Here is a 22,015-nt window from a genome sequence, read left to right on the forward strand (position 1 = left end):
ACCAGTGATGATTTAGGCTCCATGTAGACAGAGTATAGATGACATTGAAAGCAGTTTCAGTCCCACTATATTTTTATTCACATTCACATGACTTTAAAAATAACTTGCTGCTTAGTTTTTGTTTGTAAGGAATGGTCCAGTCCAAAGCCCATGAAGTCAATGGGCATCTTTCAATTATTGCCACTGGGCTTTGGATCAGGCACTAAGAGAGAAAATAGTGTTAGACCCATACTGGGATCCCTAACTATGTTACTGTAGTGGGACCACTCTCCTGTGCTGCTGAATACATTGAAAGCAGAAAGTGCACTGAAAGAATACAATTGGCTCATGGGCTCCGCCGTTATCTCTGCATTGAAAAGACATAGCAACCCCAACTGGACCAGATGCCTCTGAGTAACATCTTACCATATGACACCACTGTTCTAGTTCTAATTTGGTGGAGTGATTTTTGCTTGTCACCAGGCAGAATGCAGAGCATTTCAAGTGCTTTCGCATCATGTAGCCAAATATATCTTACTGGATCATATAACATTTCACTTGGCTGATGAAAACAAGGGCTGACTGGGTTAAGACCTGCACTGATTTGAAAATCAAGTGTATATAAAACGTAAATAATTGCAAATGTCAAAGGCTGCAGGAGGCTTGATCTGTTGATTGTTTCTCCAGACACAAAACAGTCACGGTGCTTTCTGCATGTCTTCTGTAAATTGGTGATAATATTCTGCAAGCTGCTGATAGTGTTTGATTTGTCACCACTGTGTTTTGCAAACAGCTGAATCCAAATGCCATTCCTTAAAAGAAAAACCAGGAATTAAACATATTGGGACCACTTTTAAGTATGGGTGCCTTAATAAGATGTCCAGATCTGCCATTTCAGAGCTGAGTTTGACTTGTAGGCACAGAAAACAGGTCTTACTGTCAAACTGACCTGTGACGTTGCACCCCATAAGGCTTTATGGAAATATGCTTATGAATGTATATATTGCATAACTGGAATATGGTTTATGCTACATATGTCATGTAACATATCTATGTAAAGGTTATGATCTACTGAATCTATTCCTCCCATTTGTATGCATGCATCATTTTTGTGTTCAAAGTTATGAATATTGGCTGTGTACTTGCTTGATTTCTAAGTAGCCTTAGTAAAGCATGTAGTCAGCCTCTTGAGAAAGGAATGTGCAAGTTAAGTGTCTAGTCAAGAAGCACTTAACGGACAATGGATCTTGGAAGGCTCCAATCCACATAAGAAGTCTACTTGAGACGTTCAGGGCACCGTATGAACCGTATGACTGCTACCTGTAAGTTCTGAGTCATGCATGGACATATAACTTGCCCATGTGACTCCAAAACTCCATCTTGGAGCTGAACTTTGCATAGGAGAGAGGAGGGGGTCTCCACCCATGAGAGAAAGTCTATTTAAACCCCTGGGAGACCTCTCCATTTTATCTTCAGCTGGCTCAAGAGAGAGGCTCTCCACCCCCAAGGATACCTGAAAGAAACTGGAACAAAGGACAGTAGCTACAGGGGATGTGAGTGATTGCTGGATCCAGACTAGAAGGAGACTAGTCTGTAAAAGGAAGCTTACTGGAACACCTCTGAGGGTGAGGTTTTATCTGTATTCAGTTTTCTTACTGTATTAGACAGACTTGCATGTTTTATTTTATTTTACTTGGTGACTTACTTTGTTCTTTCTGTTACCACTTGGAACCACTTAAATCCTACTTTCTCTATTTAATAAAAATCACTTTTTACTTATTAATTAACCCAGAGTATGTATTAATACCTAGGGCAGGGACAAACAGCTGTGCATCTCTCTCTATCAGTGTTATAGAGGGCGAACAATTTATGAGTTTACCCTGTATAAGCTTTATACAAGGTAAAATGGATTTATTTGGAAGTTGAGCATTTGAGTGTTGAAGACAGGAACTCTTCTTAACCTGCTTTCAATTAAGCCTACAGCTGATAAAGGACATGGTTCAGACCTGGGTCTGGGCTTGCAGCAGGCTACCAAATCTAGCTCAAACCAGGCAGGGCACTGAAGTCCCAAGCTGGGAGGGCAGGGAAAGCAAGGGCAGAAGTAGTCTTGGCACATCAGTTGGCAGCCCAAAATTGTTTTTAGTTTCAATACAACTGGGTTGAATCACATATTGATTCCTCAGGGAAAACTCCCACTGGAGTTACTGCAGATTTTGCCAAAGAAAGGCAGGACTGTGGACAAGTTCTGCTCCTCTCTCACATCCACCCCACAAACCTGTAGAGATTGAAAGACATTCCATTCCACAGGAGAGGGAAGGCCTCAGGAGACTCATGCAGTGATGGTCCACATTGTGGTAGTGCACCACATGGCTTATGTGTGCAGGGGTCTTGGTGGAGTCTGTATCTAAGAGGGGTCCTAGCAGTATTGTAGGGGAGCACTGGGGAAGAGGAAGTGAATCTGCCACTGAGCAGATGGATGGGCTGCAGAAGTGACCATGGAAGATCTGAGCCTGGTTCTTTCTTCTGGGAAGTCATATGAGATCCTCCCCCTAGGCTGTAGAGCATCTGTTCAGCAACTCCACAGCTGCTACTGCAAACCATAGAGCCACACAGTCATGCATCACCCTTGAACCTGGGCTTTGGACAGGTGAGAGGTATGGCTCTGTGTGAGGACTGCATGATCAGGTCAAAAACTTGCATCCAAACCTGAGTAAAGTGAATGTTCTGCCAAGTGTCCAACAAATGGTTAGGTTAAGTACAGCTGATGCCAGGATTTCCCACAACAGCTGTTGTAGTTTAGTATTGCTAAAATAGAGTAAAATGTAACCCATAGGCCAAATTCAGACTCATCTGCATTAAATCCATTCAGGACTGAATTTGCCCCAGATTTTATCTGTGATTACAAAAAAGATTAGGCATATGTATATCCACAGTGTTTGCTTTAGTTCTAACCATTGCCTGTATGATCATAGTCAGGTGACAATTGTAAAGAGTCACAGAAGTCACTTTCTTCAAACACTGAACAAGGAACTTTATCAGAATAAGGAAAACAGCATTATTGTCTCTCTCCCCGCTTCACTGTAAAGTTTCTGCCTGAAATCCTACTTGGCTCCTTCCTGATCCACTTTTAAAGAAACAAGATAGATATTTTCACATTTCTGCCTCCTGACCCCTTCCCCTTTCTACGTAACCAACATATATAGTAGAGTTAATTAAACAACTTAATGATCCAGACAGGTCACCAGCTCAGATTGGGTCATGTCTGGCCTTGAGGAAGAGTTTTTCCAGTTAATACATTTGAATGATCATATCCTATTCAATAGGATTACAGTCCCTTTATTAACGCTGTGCCACCTGTTACTAGGGTCACACAGCAATTCAGCTGCATGAGGAAGTGGTTGCAAAAGCTATATATTTCTTCTGTATTTAGTACCTTGGTCATGTTCAGCCATGTAGGATCTCTGGACCAGATTCTCAAAGGCATTTAGTTGCCTAACTCCCATTGATTTTAGGTGCCTAAAGGGCTTTCAGTGGAAGTTAGGCACTGTAAAGGAGTGTAGACTCACCCCTGCAGCACCTCCGGCCGGTCTCTTCCGGGAATTAGCTCTCCAGCCTCCAGAGCACCCTCTGCAGGCCAGTGTCCCGCTGCCTCTTGGCCCCTCATGTCCCTCCCAGACCCAGTGCCCTGTTATCTGGGGCACTGTCCCCTGGCAGTGACATCTCAGTCTTAGGGTCTCCCCTCCCCAGGGAACCCACACACAGTATCCTCACCTCACCTCAGTATAAGGCTACTGCCAGTCATTGTCTAGCCCCCACAACCTAGAGCAGACTGCAGGATTAACCTCCTCATCACTGGCAAGGTTGGGTTTGGACCTGCTGCCTTGCCTACCCCTGGGCTGCCCTCTGCAACCCCCAGTACCTATTAGCCCAATGCTAGGCCACAGCCTGGGGCTTTCCAGGCTGGAGCTCCCCAGCTCTTCTGCCTTTCCCCAGCCCTTCTCCACTCAGATACCCTGCCTCTAACTCCCTGCAGCTAGGCCCATCTCCCTCTACAGACAGGGAGAGACTGTCTGGGCTTCTGGCTCACAGCCTCTTATAGAGGCCACCTGGGCCTGATTGGGACACAGCCACAGCTAAGCCTACTTTTCTCAATCAACCCAGGCTTCTTGACCCAGCCACAGCCCTCTCCTGGGCTGCTTTAAGCTTTTCAGGGCAGGAGCGGGAGACCACCCTGCTACAGGCACCTTTGAGGTTCTGGACCTTGCTGTTCAGCTACATCCAATTCCAACAGCACATGTATAATATTTGTCCTCATTCATTTTTATCAGTTTCCTAATTTACATTTAATGAAGTTTTTGGCTGCATTCTGATGATGAGAGAAGAAAGCCTAAGACCTCTTATGCTTGAGATCTCTTAATTTCTCATCCTTTAAGAAAGGCCACATAGGACAAAGACTTATTTGTACCTCCAAGGCTGGTAGCAAGTTTCTGACATGTTGACCCATAAGCAGCTGCATTGTAATTACTCTGGTGACTGATGATGGGTTAGGTTGCCATATAGCTCAGGGTCTTTTTGTTGTCAAATTCTCTTAGCAACCCACACTGCTTTCGTCATCAGTCCATTCCCTCATTGGTGGTGGGGGTACAAATAATAAAATTGACATCACAGTGTATGTATTCCAGAAGATTTGAATGCCTTTTCTGTTAAAAAGCAAAAGAAACAAATGTCAGACAGCCATTCATTAAGTAATACTATTGAAAACATAGAATTCCCATTCAGGATGTATTAATCAGAATCTGTCAACATATTTTCTCCCTGGACTACTAACAATTCTTCCTACTTGACATTATGCTGCAGATGTTGATAGTAGATTATAAAAGCCAAGCCTTTGACAGATGAAAACTTAAACTATAGACTTTTCTACCAAACAGTGAATTAATCAATATAAATGGCAGTTGGCTTGAAAATTCTAAACATCAGCTGATTTTTTTTAATAAAGCGTATCACTTTGTGATTACTATTTAGAAAAGTGGCCCAAAATTGAGCTGCAGACAGGAAAACTGATGAGAAATACCACACATTAAATCAGCACGCTCAATAGCAAATAGAAAGGAGAGCATCTTAACTGACAGTTCCACATGCCCCATGGAGATAATGATGTGGTGGCATGACTATTCTCTCGACTGCATTTCTAAAGGGACTGCAGCGAACCAGCCAGGACTCTAAAGCTGCTGGTAAGACCCATTTTTATTAAGGTTCTGGGGTTTTTTTCTTTTGGACTGAATCATTCATACAGATTTTTATGTTCTAAGGAAACTCCATTTATTGCCATTAAGGTTAGGTATTGTAATTGTTGGTAAACCAAGTGATCATTTTAAAACCAGAATAACACATCTCTTTTAGGCAGTGAGTGATCTTTGCTTTCAAAAGCACTGCATTGAGTTAGCAATCAAAACACTAATTCTAAGCAGATCTGGAGCAACAGAGAAAACAATGGAGCATTTAGGGTAATTACTACATTTAGATTTCACTCCTTTTTCTTAGAAGAATCATGAAAAGCTTGATTTTGCTCCAGTGATCTGTAAACTATGAGTAGTTGGCACACTTAATTACCATACAGAAATGTAATGATTTCCATAGCACAGCTTTGGGTTGTAAGGTCATTGGGGCAGCCACTGCAAATGTAGTTGTGTCTTGTATAACTTTCAGTCTGTCTGCATTTAATTCGAATAAATAATAATAATAGTACCCACATCATTGGTCAGAGTCCTCTGAAAGAAAATGTTTTGAGTTTGATAATATAACATGACATTATTTCTAGGCATTGTGCAATATGCAACATGGCTTTTTGATACAGTTTTAGCACAGTGTTCAAAAATAATTCTTTAACCACGGAATAATGGCATTGTTTCTATTAATGTTATCCAGACCAATGCTGATAAACAAATGTGCTTTATAAAATGTATTTTAATTTAAATTCTCTTGATAGCTACTAAATTAACTGAGACCCACTAAAATTAACTCATCCATTAGTTACCAATATTTATCAGCCTTTCAAATTGAACCCCCAATACATTTCATATATCTCTGTGTGGTTTTATATTATGCTGATACATGCTAGGATCAAAGAGGAATGGAAATGCAGACAGTGTAAATGTTTTATACCTAATTCAGAGTTCTGTTCTTCTTCATAACTGTTTGCAAATGTGCAACACACTCTAGAAATGTTTCTTTTGTGCAGCATAGGACATAGAAACATAGGACACCTGGAAGGAAGGAACATCCTAGGTAATCAAATCCAATCCATGCTATTGCAGGCAACCTCATCATATAATCCCATTCATAAATGTATCAAGCTCCATTTTCAAACTCGTTAGATTGTGTGCCCCCACGACTCCAATTTACAGAACCAGTGATTCGTAGAAAGCTGCTTCTAATTTCCAGCCAAAATCTATTCATGCACAGGTTATACCCATTTGTTCTTGTGCCAACCTTGCCCTTTAGCAACATATTTATGGCCAACAAATTGGCATCTTTGAGAAGTAATGTACAAAGGATTTGGGACTAGAGTCAAACATAGAATAACTTTGTATCCAGTTGCCATGAATCCTCACTAACACATTGTGGCATAATGTTGCTTTTCATATCAGAGAGGAGAAAACCATAAAAATGTAGCCAGCAAAAATAATTATACAATTGACTCTGCATGCTGGCTGCCAAATGCATACCTAATGCTCCAATCTTTCCATTTTATTTTTATATACTCATCCTTCTATGCTTCTACGTGACTCAACAGGGATGTCATCTGCACTGTGATTTGCCTTTCTGACAAGGAAAATAGATACCGTTCCCTGGGTTCTGCGGTTGGTGGTGTTCTGCTGTTAAATTATAGGACTTTCAACTGATTTCCTGTCCCCTCAATATAATCAGAAGCATCTTTGAAAGTCATTTGATTTCATTTATCTCAGAGTGCCATTTTGGTGTAATTTCAACAAAAGGATCCAGACCCTCAGCGGGTATAAGTGAGTGTTGCTCCATTGAAGTCAAATTGCCCCCACTGAGGAACCGGCCCAAGGGTTGTATACTATGACCAGCTCGTTAATATCACACAGAAATTTCAGACACATGTGGCTTGTGTGATACCAGAATATGGCCCCAATAAGATCATCAAAACACACTGCTTAAAATATTTAATTTTTTAAAACCTTGCTGTATTGAATTATATCATATTTAACAATAAAGCTGTGCAAGACAAGTGTCAGCAAGCCGTTACTGATAGGTTGGACAGAGTACTTAGTTGGCATGCTGAAGATGCATGTGTTCTGAGCCTAGCTGGGTCCTGAATATGTATTCCTGAAATAGCAATCATACCAGCACTCCTTTGCTTATCTCAGTCCCCTGGGTACAGTGAAGAAGTGTTGCTAGACCATGCCCAGATATGTACCCCACCGTTTGCCAAACATTCTCAGAGATGCCATCACCCTGAAGATAATATTTTGTTGGCATTTACAGGCATCAATTTCACTTGTCCCCACCTGCCTAGAAACCATTGCTGCGTCCCTTGTTCCAGTGGAACAGCAGACTTCTCTGAGAGAGGGATAAAGACACTTCTAACAAACGTTTAATTGTTTTTAATTCCCATAGACCTGTCTAGCCACTGAGAGTCAGCTCATGTTGCATAGTGCCTTACTCCTTGAAGAGGCCCATAAAAATCAATGGGATTGCTGGCAGAGCAAAATACTATTACTGTACTATTTCTGCTACTACAATGTGGCAGGATCTGGCCTTGAGTAAAAAAGCTTTACAGCTTGCAAGTCTTGTTTGGTCCTTACAGGCCTTCAATATAGAACTCTGAATGTTTGTTTAAACTTCCCAGTTCCTACAATTGCACTATCCATGGTTTCTTTTATTTTTTCCCCTTTAAACCACGTAAACATATTTGTATCATAGCTGATAACATATCATTCAAAATATGACATTTACATTTCATAAGAAAATCTATCCCGAAATGTGGAAGCAACTTTTATTTTTAGCAAGGAGAAAATGAGATGATTTATTGTAATGACCATCTGTGATGGGATAGACTGGCCCCGCACTGGAGCAGAAGGGGTTAAATCAGTGCTCTCAGCAGCTGAAGCCATGCCTCCTCGACCCTGCTGGGCATGCTCCAACTGCTGCTGCAGTATAAAAGGGAGACAAGGGAAGTCAGGGGCACAAGTCACCAAAAAAGTGATCCTTGAGCAATTCACCCAGATCCTCCCCAGTGGAGGGAAGGAGGTGGTCCAGCAGTATAGGCCAGCAACTCTTGTTGACACTGTCCAATTAATGGAGGACTACCTGGTGGCAGATATCCTGGGACCACAAGCCAGCTACGCTGAAGATGAAGGAGGGTTCAGCTGGAGGGATCCCTCATTGCAATGAACTGGGGAGAGTACAGCGCCTATCCTGAACCTCAGCTACCAGCATGGGCCCCCAAGAAAGGTGACTAGCAGGCCAAGGACCAGCCTAGAAGGAAGGAGACCCATCGGAGGGGGTACTCCCACCAAAGACGGGTGCACCCTTGGGGGAGGCTGGGACCAGTGCTATGAGTGGAGGCAAGAGGGATGCTTTCACCAAGATTGCCCATATGTGGATTGCAGTTATGGCTAAGTATGGGTGGTCAGCCCCTAGGCCCGAAGGAAGGGCTTAGAGAAACTTGTAGTCCCCATGAGGGTAAATGGGGCCCGACCCTGGCCCTGGTGGACACTGGATGCAGCCAGACCCTCGTCCATGTTGGGGTGGTACCTAATCCTGAGCCTACAGGGAAGTAGATACAGTTACAATGTATCTATGGGGACATACGGCTCTATCTCACGGCTAGGGTTAAATTGGAGATCGTCCCACATGACGCAGTCCTCCAGGTTGCGGTCACTCCCCAGACTAACGTATCCTGTGATCCTTGGGCATGACTGACTTTGGTTCAAGGAGCTCCTAAGGGGCTACAGGCACTGAAACCCAGGCAGGGAGCAGGCAGCGACCCCATGGGGAGGGCTACTTAGCCAATCAGTGGCTCCTGACCCGGGGGAGGGCCCTTCTGACACCTCCCCGGCCTGAGATGGACCACTGCCCTAGGCAGAGACTTCCATGGAGGAGGCCCCGAGGAAACTGGAGACCAACAGGGACTTTGTCTGGGAGCAAAAGGAAGACCCAACCCTAAGCCACACCTGGGAACAAGCAACAACCCCAGGCCCTGAAGTTGGGGCCTGTACTTGCCACCCACAAGAGCCACACTTTGAGATCCGGCAGGACCGCCTGTACTGGGTGGTCAAAGACCCTTAGGCATAGGAAGACCTCTGACAGCTGCTGGTTCCACATAGGCTACGACGTGACCTCCTTCACTTGGCCCATGTGGTGCCATGGGCAGGGCTCCTGGGGAGATAGAAGACCCTCCAAAGGGTGGCCCAATGATTTTTCTGGCCAGGCATCCACCAGAAGGTAAAGGATTTCTGTGCCTCTTGCCCAGAGTGTCAGCATGCTGGACCAAAGAGGGTACCCAAAGCACCTCTCATCCCATTACCTGTGAAGGGGTTCCCTTTGAGTGTATTAGTCTAAACCTGGTGGGGCTGCTGGAAAGGAGTGTGGCGGGGAACTGCTACAACCTGGTGATAATGGATTAAGCCATCCCATTGTGAATGGCCAAGGCACCTATGATTGCCACTGAGCTAGTTAAAGTCTTCACCAGGGTGGGGATACCACAGGAAATCCTGATTGATCAAAGTACCAACCCGATGTCCTGTCTGATGGCTGAACTCTGCCACTTACTCAACATCCGGGCTCTCAAGTTGTCAAGGTACCATGCTCAGATGGATGGGCTGGTAGAGCATTTCAATCAGACGTTGAAAATGATGTTGTGTGAGTTTCTGAAAGAGGACCCCCGCCACTGGAACACATTACTTCCAGCCTTGCTGTTCTCTGTATGGGAGGTACCCTAGGCATCAACCGGCTTGTCCCCTTTGAACTCCTCTACAGGCAGCAACCTCAGGCCATCCTCGGCCTCGTTTGGGAGGACTGGGAAGAGCAAATGACCCGAGTCACAGGGGTGATCCACTACAGGAATGGCTCCATACTCTGGAAGCTTTTGCCCAGAAGAATCTGTTACAGGCTCAGCACACACAAGAACAGCACTACAACAAGGGAGGGCAGACTTTGAACATTTGAGCCAGGAGATAACGTCCTGCTCTTGTTACTCTCCACAGACTCCAAACTGACGGCCAAGTGGCAGGGACCCTATGAGGTAACCTGACGGGTGGGACCAGTGGACTTATGAGATCTGGCTACCGGAGAGAGGGAAAGAGACACGCATATACTATGTTAACCTGCTGAAGGCGTGGAAGGCCAGGGAAGACCATTACCTCTTTCCCTCCTGAGCCTGAACTGGGACCGCTGGTCGACAGAACCCTAGAGTCTGGGCCGGCCACAACGGGTGCCGAGCTGAGCCCTGAGCAGTGGGAACAGCTGCAGCGTGTCTTGCAGGCCTTTCCAGAAGTCTTATCAGCCTGCCCTTGGTGGATGGAAGTCATGCACCAGCATATAGCCACTATACCAGGCCAAAAGGTCTGTGACGCCCAACGACCCCTCCCGAGGAAGATGTGGGAGGCCATCAGGAGGGAACTAGACAGCATGCTGGAGCTGTGGGTAGTGGAAGAATCAAGGAGCGAATGGAGTAGCCTGATTGTCCTAGTCCCAAAGTCGGATGGGACCACCCGCTGTTGTATCGACTTTAGGAAAGTCAACACCATCTCCTGCTTTGATGCATGCCCCAGATGGAGGAACTCTTGAAGAGGCAAGGAGGAACTGTGTTCTTGTCCATGCCTGATTTGACAAAAGGGTATTTGCAAATACCCCTTATGTCAAACTTGAGGGTGAAGACAGTTTTCCCTACTCCATTTGACCTATTTCACTTTGTGAGAATGCCTTTTGGACTGCACAGTGCCACTGCCACCTTCCAGTGACTTATGAACTCCATCCTGCAGCTCCACAACCAGTACACTGCGGCGTATATTGATGACATTGTGATATATAGCGCCAACTGGGAGGACCATCTCCAGCATGTCACCAATGTACTAGGAGCCCTAAAAGAGGCCAGGCTCATGGCAAACCCAGCAAAATATCACCTTGGTCAACAGGAGGTGACCTATCTAGGATACATAGTGGGTGGGGCAAGCTGAGGCCCCCTAGTGGATAAGGTTCAAGCCCTAAAAGACTGGCTTGCACCCATGACAAAGAAACAAGTGAGGCAGTTCCTAGGACTAGCGGGGTACTACTGCTGATTTGTACCCAATTTCAGAATACTGGCAGCCCCTCTCTCGGACCTGACAAAGAACTTGCAACCACAAAAAGTCCAGTGGTCCGAGATATGCGAGGTGGCCTTCCAGATGCTGAAGGAATGGCTAGCTCAGGGGCCAGTTTTAACACACCCAAACTTTATGAGGTCCTTCATCCTACAAACAGATGCCTCACAAACGGGGCTCAGAGCAGTCCTCTCCCAGCAAGTCAATGGGGAAGAACACCTGGTCTGACATCTAAGCCAGAAACTGTAACCCAGGGAGACTCAATATTTGACCATCGAGAAAGAGGCGCTAGCCGTGAAGTGGGCAATAGATGCCCTGCGTTATTACTTACTGGGGAACCCTTTCCAACTAATTATGACCACACATCCCTTTACTGGCTTAATAGCATGAAAGATCATGCGTTGGTACCTCTCCCTACAGCCGTACAATTTCCAGGTCTTCCATCGACTGGGTAAGGCACACGCCAACACAGATTTATTTTTGAGGTGGGATAGGGAAGAGGACAAGGAAGGACACCAGACAGGTGCCCTCTTCAGGGGGAGAGTGTGCGACAGCGTGGACTGGCCCACACTGGAGCAGAAGGGGTTAAAGCAGCGCTCTCAGCAGCCAAAGCCATGCACCCTAGACCCTGGTGGGTATGCTCCGATTGCTGCTGCAGTATAAAAGTGAGCAGCATTGCTCAGTCTGGGTGCTCTTCCGAGGAGGAAGGACACTTGGTAGGGGCTCTTGCCCAGGAGCCGTTACAGCCATTACCTGTGCGAGCCAAAGAGCCCGAGACCTGCCACTATCAGAACCCCAGGGAACGTCCAGTGCTGAGGAGCCTGGAGGCCCTGACACCTTATGGACCACTGCTGCAGGAAAGCCAGTAGGAAGTGACCCAGGGAGGTAAGGGAGTGATACCTCCCACCCTCATGAGGTCAGTGTGTTTCAGTGGGATTCCCCGCTGACCGAGTGGTGGACCACTCCAATGCTATTAGGGCCCTGGGTTGGGGCCTGGTGGGGTCGGCTGGGCCTGAGCCCCGCTACTGGGGCTGCCACCTCCGTGGTGATGGGTCCCAGGCACCAGCCACTAGGTTACCCTACCCTGCCTCCGAGGGTGGCTGTATTGACTCTGGCCATTAGGTCACCCTAACCTGCCTCCAAGGGTGATTATATTGACAGTGGCCACTAGGCCATACTACCCTATAGTCAAGGGTGGTTGTATTGACTCTGGCCATTGAGCCACACTCCCTTGCAGTTAAGGGGAATCCTACTGACTCCGGCCTTTGGGCCACGCTTTCCTGCAGACAAGGGAAGCCCTATTGACTCTGGAAATTGGGCCACACTCCCGTGCAGTTAAGGGGAGTCCTACTGACTACACAGCCCAGTGGCTGAGCGCAACCGTATTGACTTAACCACGTGGCCGCACAACACCATCCCTTTATTAAAATTTATTATCTGTCATGCCTTTTGTGATCATCAGATCAGGGATTACTTTTTGTTTCATTGTATAATCCAATGTCGCACTGCATAGAGATGAATTTGACCCTCAAATAGTGAATTCAGGATTTTTATTCTGTAAATCTGATCTTAAATACTACCCCAGGAGCTAATCTGGGAAGTCATACTGTTTGCTTCTAATATAAAAGCAACTAGTTTGAAAGAGCAAAAGTCTGGTAATACAACTCCCAGATATTTAGTGCATCAGATTCCATTTCCACATTGACAGATCTCAATGGAAAACAAAAAAAGCATTAAAATCTAATAGGATCACCTATAGGAGGCTGGAAATCTGAATGTAGATTGCTGACAGTAGATGCTCCAAGGTTAGTGTACTGTATCTGTAACAATATATTGCAGGGTGGCATATGAGATTTTGTTATGAGTTCTGCCAGACTGTATTTTGCATCAGCTGTTCACTCAACTAAGCAGAAAGTTGGATTGTGTCATCTAGTTGACTGGAACATTGCAAAAGAAGCTACACACTTGATGGCATGACATCACCATATTCAACATAAAAATCTAAGGTCAAGATTCTGACCTCAGCTACACTGGTGTTAATCCAAAAAAAATCCATTAATGTCAATGGAGTTACTGGAGACTCTGTTGATTTCAATGGCATTAGTCTGGATTTACACCAGTAGTAAACTCAGAATCTGTCCCGGAGGGTTTAGTTTTGGATTTCACAGTAGTTTTGCACCAGAAAAACTCCTTCGTCTGATTTAGAATAGGATAAGAGAGGTCAGAATTAGGACTGTTTCTGATTAGTCATTGCTTTAAAACACTGAAGATACCATAAAGAGTGTGGGAAAATATATAAAGGTTATTGCCACTCAGTAAGTGACAGACGACAAGTGAAATTTCCCCTGATGTTAACAAAATGTTTGCAGTGTTGTTGTAGCTATGTTAGTCCTGGGATATTAGAGGGACTAACTGGGGAGGTAATATCTTCTATTGCACGAACTCCTGTTGGCAAAAAAGACAAGCTTTTGAGTTGACCTGGAGATTAGAGAGGTCATGCATTGAGGGACAAATCCTGCTCACATCTCTTCCCCCACTCCATCTCAGGGTGCAAAGAGCCCCTTAGCAGGAAAAGAGTTCTGCAGCAAAAGCAGGAAAGGGCTTGGGAATGGCCATGCAAGGTCATCTTCTGTTTAGTGCAGAACCCAACTATGCAGGGGGCTCCGTGTGTAGCAGTGCATGGGAGTGGGGGTGGCCCAGATTAGGAGCAGGGACCATAGCCAGCATCATTCCAGCACTTAATCAAGATACTCAACCAGGCATTGGTGGGTACATTTGCTTCTGAGGGCCTGATCCTGGGATTTCAGTGGGAGCTGAGAGTGCCCAACTCTGAGTTGAGAAGAGGCATTTAAATGAATAGAATTATACCCTGTTAACATGTCAATCTCGAGTGGAATGGAGTTTCCCCAGGGAAGAATTTATGCATTCAACTGCTTGTCCTCTGTCTCTGTTGCCTCAATGACCATCGCCACTTCGGCATTCAGGTTCCTTGGAGTAAAATGCTAATAGAGTCATTGTCCATTTCAGAGTTCACAATGAAGCTGGTGCCAAACCTCCTTCTTTGCTTGCTGCTACTGGTGACACTGTATCATACTGAAACAGCAGATGAAGAACCACAGACACTTAAAGAGCCTTGTGCAAATTGGATGGGAGGAGCACCAGGATATCCAGGCCACAACGGCGTCCCAGGCAGAGATGGAAAGGATGGGAAAGACGGGCAAAAGGGAGAGAATGGAGAGCCAGGTCCGTGTGAGGCTTTAATATTCTATACCATTTCAATCAAACATGACCTGACTTCTGCGGGAAGGAAGCCTCAGTAGGGACAGGATTCAAAGTTCATGGAGGTCATTGGAAAGATTTCCACTGACTTCCATGGGCTTTGAATCAGGCCTAAAGTTCTTAGAGCTATTTGGAGGTAAATAATGTGTCATCCCATATTTAACAGATGAGAGCATAAGGCACAGAATGCGTATACAGAAGAGGGGACAAATATGTCCTTTGGCTGGAAAGTTCTGAAATGTTAGGAGCCAGGTAACAGTTTAGAGGAAAGAATTTCCCTGGCTTCTTCCCTATAAACAAACCACTGATTCTGTGTCTATGTAATTAGCTGCTCCTGTCGGTATCAGAGTGGTAAATGAATGTTTAAGGATCTGATTGTTCTTTTTATTTCAATGCAGTGTGTAGTTATTTTGCAATACAGAGAAAGCTAGTCAAATTTGCCAATATTTGTTTGTATTTGAAGTCACTGTATGTTATTCAGCAGCAACAGCTATAAACATTGCCAGCATTTCCATTTTCAGCAACTATTTTATGTCATTTATAAAATGTAGTTCTCACCTAAAATTTGGCTTAGAAGGTCTCTTCCCAAACAGCTGAGAAAATGTTGAGGTTATCATTGGTTAACTTTTTGGTTAGCTTTGTTTTTTTCCTTGAAAAACTGCAGTTTAAGCTTTTGAGGATTCTAGAAATAAAATGAAAAAATGACAATTATTTCAATTACTGTGCACATGCATTAACATTTCTAATAGCTATCACTAATTCAAAACTTCAGATCAATATCTGCTTACAAAATAAACTGGGAAAAATCAGAACTATTGGAAATCTCCTGGTTGGCAGCTAATGGGGCTTTCTCTCAATGGAGTTTCCATAGGCAAATTCATGCACATGAGTACCTAGGTATAAAAGTACCAAGAAATATTAACAAATTAGTGAAAATAATTTTAGATTCTGTACTCTTCCAAATAGTTAGTGATACAAATAGGGGCCATCTTCCATCCCTCAGACTGTGGGGAAGGGTTCACACAATTAAAATGTATATCCTGCCTAAACTCCTCTATCGTTAAAGGGTATGTCTATACTGTTTGGGCTCTAGGACCCTGCAATGTGGGAGGCTTCTAGAGCCCAGAAGACTACAATGCAATGAAACAGCTCCACAGCCCAAGCCCTGCAAGCCTGAGTCAGCTGGCATGGGCCAGCCACAGGTGTCTAAGTGCAGACAACATACCCTAAGCAGCATACCTGTATATAGCCCTCTGGCTTATCTATATATATCTGTCCAACTTATTTTAGAAAATTTAATAGCATTATTAGAACCTTCCTGTAAGGCTCTGATCAGAGACCATGACTACCACCTCAATTCCTTAAAGCCAACAAGCTTTGATCCTCCAGACCTACAAAATTAATATTATGCTTTTATCACAGAAAATGAGAAAGAAAATGGCAGATGAAATTCAATGTTGATTAAATGCAAAATAATGCACAGTGGAAAACATCATCCCAACTATCAATACAAAATGATGGAGTCTAAATTAGCTGTTACCACGTGAGAAAGAGATCTTGGAATCATCAAGGATACTTCTTTGAAAAATTTGATCAATGTGCAGCAGCAGTCAAAAAAGCTAACAGAATGTTAGGAACCATTAGGAAAGCGATAGATAATGAGACAGAAAATATCATAATGCCACCTTATAAATCCATGGGATGCCCACACCTTGAATATAGTGTGCAGTTCTGGTCACTGTATCTCAAAAAAGATATATGAGAATAGGAAAAAGTACAGAGAAAGGCAAAAAAAAAAAATTAGGAATATGGAACAGCGTCCATATAAGGAGAGATTTAAAAGACTGTTCAGTTTCAAAAAGAGATGACTGAGGGGGGGTATAATAGAGATCTATAAAATCATGAATGGTGTACAGAAAGTAAATAAGGAAGTGTTTTTTGCCCATTCACGTAATACGCAAAGCAGGGGTCACTCAATGAAATTAACAAGCAGCAGGTTTAAAACAAAAGGAAGTGTTTCATTACATAATATACAGTCAACCTGTGGAACACATTGCCATGGGGATGTTGTGAAGGCCAGAAGTATAACTGGGTTCAAAAAAGAGTTACATAACTTCATGGAGGATAGGTCCATCAATGGCTATTAGCCTGGAGGGTGAGAGACACAACCCCATGCTCCGGATGTCCCAGAACCTCTGATTTCCAGAAGCTGGGATTGGCTGATAGGGAATGAATCACTCGATAAATTCCCCAGTTCTGTTACTTTCCTCTGAAACACCTGGCATGGGCCATGGTCAGAAGACAGGATACAGAGCTAAATGAACCATTGGACTGACCGAGTATGGGCACTCTGATGTTCTTATAATGTCACAGATGCCAAAACGGTTCACCATGCCAACATCCTTATACTCACGTGGGTGGAAACTGACAGGGGCAGCTCCAGGCACCAGCACGCCAAGCGCATGCCTGGGGCGACAAGCCACGGGGGCGCTCTGCCGGTCGCCACGAGGGCAGCAGGCAGGCTGCCTTTGGTGACTTGCCTGTGGAGGGTCCGCTGCTCCCGTGGCTTCGGCGGACCTCCCGCAGGCATGCCACCGAAGGCAGCCTGCCTGCCGTGCTTGGGGCAGCAAAATACCTAGAGCTGCCCCTGCTCACAAGGGTGGAAACTGAGCAGATATTAATGCATCTAATTCCCCAATAGGTCTCCTCTTTTTGTCCAATGGAAAAAAAAAAAGGTGCCTACAGTGATGGCTGCATAAAGGGTCAGGGCTATCCTAGCTAAGAGGTTCCAATTTGCCATCATTCAAAAGCACCTATTTGGGACAACCGAGACATGCAAATTGGGAACAAACCTACAATTTGGAAGTACTAGCTGGGTATGATATGGATTTCTAAATTAGTCAGTTATGAGGGCTTTGTCCCTTTTCTAACACTAAAACAAAGTTATAATCTGCTGATCTCAGCGGCATGGCAATACTTTCAGTTCAGACATTTGCTAATGTATCAGTTTGGTCCAGATGACCTAAGACTGCCCGAGGCCCAGAAGTACTGAGAACCTTAAAAATGCTCCAAAAACTCCCCAGGCCCATGTCCCTTATGCATACTTTGTTAATGAAGAGGAACTTGATTAGTCTGAAGCTCTTTGAGAAAGTGTGGGAAGGGGATTTATCACTGCCCTTAAAAGAACCCCAATGGCAGAGATATTACAAAAAAATTAAAAATGCTTCAGTGGATTACAGGCTGCTCTTGCTGCAACAAAACACAGGTTGCAAAAGGCCGTATCCTCTGATGTTTGTGGGTGCTGTAACAAAGAAAAAGGAACTCTGATGCATGTGCAATGGGATTCTCCAACAGTCAGGCAGCTGTGGAAAGAGGCAGCCACAAGAGTTAAAATAATGCTCAGCTTCAGCTGAAAATGATATCCTAGGTTATTTATCTGCTAAACTGGGTTTAACTGTGCCATAAAGTCATTGGGTTTTGAGGGCAGCATGATTTTACAAAAATGGAAGAATAGTCTTATGCCCAACATAAAGCAGTGGTGTTTGAATCTGTCTGAGTTAGCAGCCAAAGAAAGAATAGCTTATGGCTGTAGAGAGCAATTATATTGATTTGAAAAAAATGTGGATCCCCCCACCTTTTTGGATAAAAATGTTGAGATGGCTCAAAGTATGGCAGATCTTCATTCCACCTAACCCCTCCTCTGCTGTGTGCCCTGCCCTTGTCCAGTCCCCTCCTTCCCTCTCCTTATTTATGCTTAGCTTCTCCTGTTTTATTACTGTTACCCCCACATAACACATTATGTCTATGCAGAATTGTCTGGTCAGGTCTTGAAGCTTTGACAGCTTATAAACTGTATAATTCCATCATTCTATTGGTGATCCCATGACGCATGCGGTATTTGGAAACATACACTAGCTGTAAGTCATTCCCTTTTTATCCTTTCCATTGTCTGTTTCTTTATGAAAACCAGTAAAATAATTAATCATAAAAAATTGTAACAGCAAAAACTTCAAAGTGGATTTTATGATGGGACTAAAAGTGTGCCATATATGTCCATGGAGGGTGCAAATGATAGTCCCAAAGAACACCAACCGACCATTGCAGCAGTATCCACTGCAACCAGAGGAGACGACTCAATGTAGCTAAGCATCAGATTTGAAATAGCTACACTCCCTTGAAGTATGGGTATGAATTCCGGCAGGGTTGAGTCAACCCTTTGTTTGTCTGAGATAAATTGAGCTCCATGCTGGAGGGTTTGGGGTTTTTTTGGAAGCCTTTTGAATAAGGATTTAAAATCTCATGGGCCTGTTTTCAACAGGCATTAGTGAGCCTATTAAAAATTGCCCAACTGGCCACCACTCAACATCTCCCACTGTTCTCAAACAGGGATTCTTTTATCATCTCCTACTATAGAACTATTATATCAGCACATATGCTGACATGAATCTGATTTGGTTTATTGTTGGAAATTCCCAATATGATCACTCTAATCAAAATAATTTTCCCTTATAGGTGAGCCAGGCCCCAAAGGGGATACTGGAGAGAGAGGAGCTCCTGGCACTGAAGGCCTAAGTGGATTTCCAGGAATGGCAGGGATGAAAGGGGAGAAGGGAGAAGGTGCTTATGTTTACCGATCTGCCTTCAGTGTTGGGCTCACCAGCAGAGCCCCCGTCCCCAACATTCCCATCAGATTCACAAAAATCTTCTACAACGAACAAAATCACTATGACGAAACCACAGGGAAGTTCCGCTGCAGCATCCCAGGCCTGTACTATTTCACATACCACCTCACTGTGTATATAACAGATGTGAAAGTCAGTCTGTACAAGAAGGACAAGGCAGTGCTATTCACCTATGATCAGTTCCAGAAAAACAATGTCGACCAAGCTTCCGGGTCTGTTTTGCTTCACCTGAGTGCCGGAGAAGAAGTTTGGCTTCAAGTGTATGGAGAAGAAGAAAAAGAAAACAATGGTGTCTATGCTGATAATATCAATGATTCTACTTTCACGGGTTTCCTCCTTTATCCAGACTTGGATCTTCATTAAAGTGTGAGTCCAGTAAATGAGGGAGGAAAGGAAGGATTAGCCAAGGAATTGATTTGCGAACACTCTAGGTTTTCCTAAGCACTATTTCCACTATTTCCACACTGTGGTTACTAGCAAACAGTGTTTTGTAGGGCTTTAGACTAGGTATTATAATCACCATCAATGAAATCCTGGCCCCATTGAAATCAATGGAAGTTATTCCATTGACTTCAGTGTGGCTATAATTTCACCCCACATCACCACTTCTGCCCTCTTTCCAAACTGAGCCCAAATATCAATGCATTCACTAAAGAAATAGACAGAGATAACATAGTGTCTAGTCCACTGGGCTCCTGTTCCATGACAGAGGCTCCCAAGTGCTATGATAATTCAAATAATAAATATAATCATAAATAATACAGCTCCTTGAAATATTTTTGAAATTCACAGTTTTGACAAATTTTGAATGTCAATGACAAAATTCACAATTTAGAGCTGGCTGAAATTTTTCAAAATGTTGAACTTTTCAGTCAAAATTTCAATTTTTTACCAAAATAAGGAAGAAAGTATTTCATGAAAATTATATGAAACTTGTTCCTGCTTTCCACCCAGCTCCAGTAAACACATCCCTTTGCCATTGTAATCCTGCAGTTTACTCAGGCCTTCTAACTCCTCCCACTGGTTAGTGTTTTTCCTAGTAATGTTATGTCTAATTTAGATTGCAAGCTCTGTGGGCAGGTGTTGTGTCTTTTTATTTATCTGGAAAGCATTACATACACCTATCAGGCTACATAAATAACCATAAAAACAACTCATGGCTACTACCATCTTGAATATTAGATTGTTGCAGAAGCTTCACTTCTTTAGAGACCATATTTCTGTGACTGTTCTAAAATCATGGCATCCCCCTGCAAACAACATACAGTACCAGATATTTGGAGAATGGGAGGCACCAACAGGCAGCTGGGAAGATATTTAAATGTAAACACATCTCTAATTAAAACACTGGATCTGCACTGTATTTAAAGATATAGCAGTTCAGCACTCGTGCTGTAATGTGTGTTTGGTTTGACAGTATCATAGCTTTACTTTCAGCTGGAGGTCAGGAATGAATTGTTAATTCACCTAGAATCTTCTGTGCCTTCTTCTCTATGAAAAAAACAGTAGTGCCTTCAGTTTAGCAATCACCTTTCCATCCTATAAATATACATCCATTAATGATTAGAACACCTATGGGGGAGATCCTCATCTGGTGTAAATGAGCATAGCTCCATTGACATCAAGAGAGCAACACTGATTCATGCCAGCAGAGGAACTGCCCACTTATCTGCAAGACTAGTTCTATGTTGCTATGATTATTAGGATTGGTGATCTTAGTAACATTCCTACTATGAGCTGATCTCTCTCATAGTTTCTTGTTTGATGTTATCTAAAAGAAAATCAGCTTCTCTGATAGATTTAGAGATGAAGAATCCAGTTTTGCTTTGATAGGTTGGTTGTTTTGGTTGGTTCCTAAACTGACACATTACTCTAAATGTAGAATAGTATCACTGCTTCCACTAAAAATTGTTTTCATAGCAGTATTTTCTGCACTCCAATGAATTAATATACTATAAATAAAAATATTTGGCTCTCTCACTAAGATCTCTCTGTGGCTTTTTTATTGTTGTTGTCTTCGTGGTGTTGTTATTTGGGGAGAGGTTGACAAAGGACATTTTTTTCCTAACACAGATGGGCAGCCCAAAAGCCAGATGCTGAACCATTAGAAAAAATCTAGGAGGAAAACTGAAAGATTCTTAAGCTGTTTAAAAATAACATAAAGAAGGTACTAAGCCCTTTTTTGATGCACACTTGTTTTCCCCAGGAATTGAAATGGGGGGTGGGGAGGTTCGAATTTACAGGAGGAGGATGAGGGCCAAGGAATGAGACCATGAGGGCAAAGGTGGGCTTTATGGCACAATAGTAAAAACAGAAAAATGTTTCATGAGCATTTTATTAGATTTAACTCATATTTTAAAATCATCACACAAATTAAAGTTGGCTACTCAAGCCTTTTATGAAATACTACACTTATATTCTTCTTGGTTTTTTGGTTGTAATTTTGTACAACTCTGTTAATGCAATGCAGTACTTCCAAATGCAATGCAATACTTCCAGTCCTTCAGTTGACATGTTCATTAGTTCATTCACATGATCAGGCAGAAGGTGACTTCTTTCAGAACACAAAAATATATTTTGATGAAAAAGAATGTTCAGCTGTAGCTGTTGTGACTGGAAGTAGCAAGAGAAGAATTCCTCCTTCTTGTACCACAGGAAACATAGCACAAAGATCAGGTCAAGCCACTAGTAATGACAAAAAAGAAGTTGAAGACAAATTTTAATTAATTCTTCTTACGACATTCC

The 22,015-nt window shown here is 43.5% G+C and overlaps 1 protein-coding gene and 1 long non-coding RNA gene across 2 annotated transcripts; one reads left to right on the top strand and one right to left on the bottom strand.

The window, feature by feature from the left end:
• Window positions 1-4,379: 4,379 nt before the first annotated feature.
• Window positions 4,380-15,254, bottom strand: LOC142047235 (uncharacterized). The gene is made up of 3 exons (XR_012656430.1): window positions 15,147-15,254; window positions 5,593-6,245; window positions 4,380-4,679 (listed from the first exon to the last, which is right to left on the bottom strand). It is a non-coding gene; the product is annotated as an uncharacterized LOC142047235 (long non-coding RNA).
• Window positions 5,147-21,237, top strand: ADIPOQ (adiponectin, C1Q and collagen domain containing). The gene is made up of 3 exons (XM_032798430.2): window positions 5,147-5,213; window positions 14,337-14,552; window positions 19,101-21,237. The coding sequence occupies exons 1-3, from the start codon at window positions 5,147-5,149 to the stop codon at window positions 19,631-19,633; spliced, it is 816 nt and encodes a 271-aa protein (XP_032654321.1). The 3' UTR covers window positions 19,634-21,237.
• Window positions 21,238-22,015: the final 778 nt, after the last annotated feature.

This window comes from Chelonoidis abingdonii, chromosome 8 (genome assembly GCF_003597395.2).
Source record: "Chelonoidis abingdonii isolate Lonesome George chromosome 8, CheloAbing_2.0, whole genome shotgun sequence".
Taxonomy (NCBI): domain Eukaryota; kingdom Metazoa; phylum Chordata; order Testudines; family Testudinidae; genus Chelonoidis; species Chelonoidis abingdonii.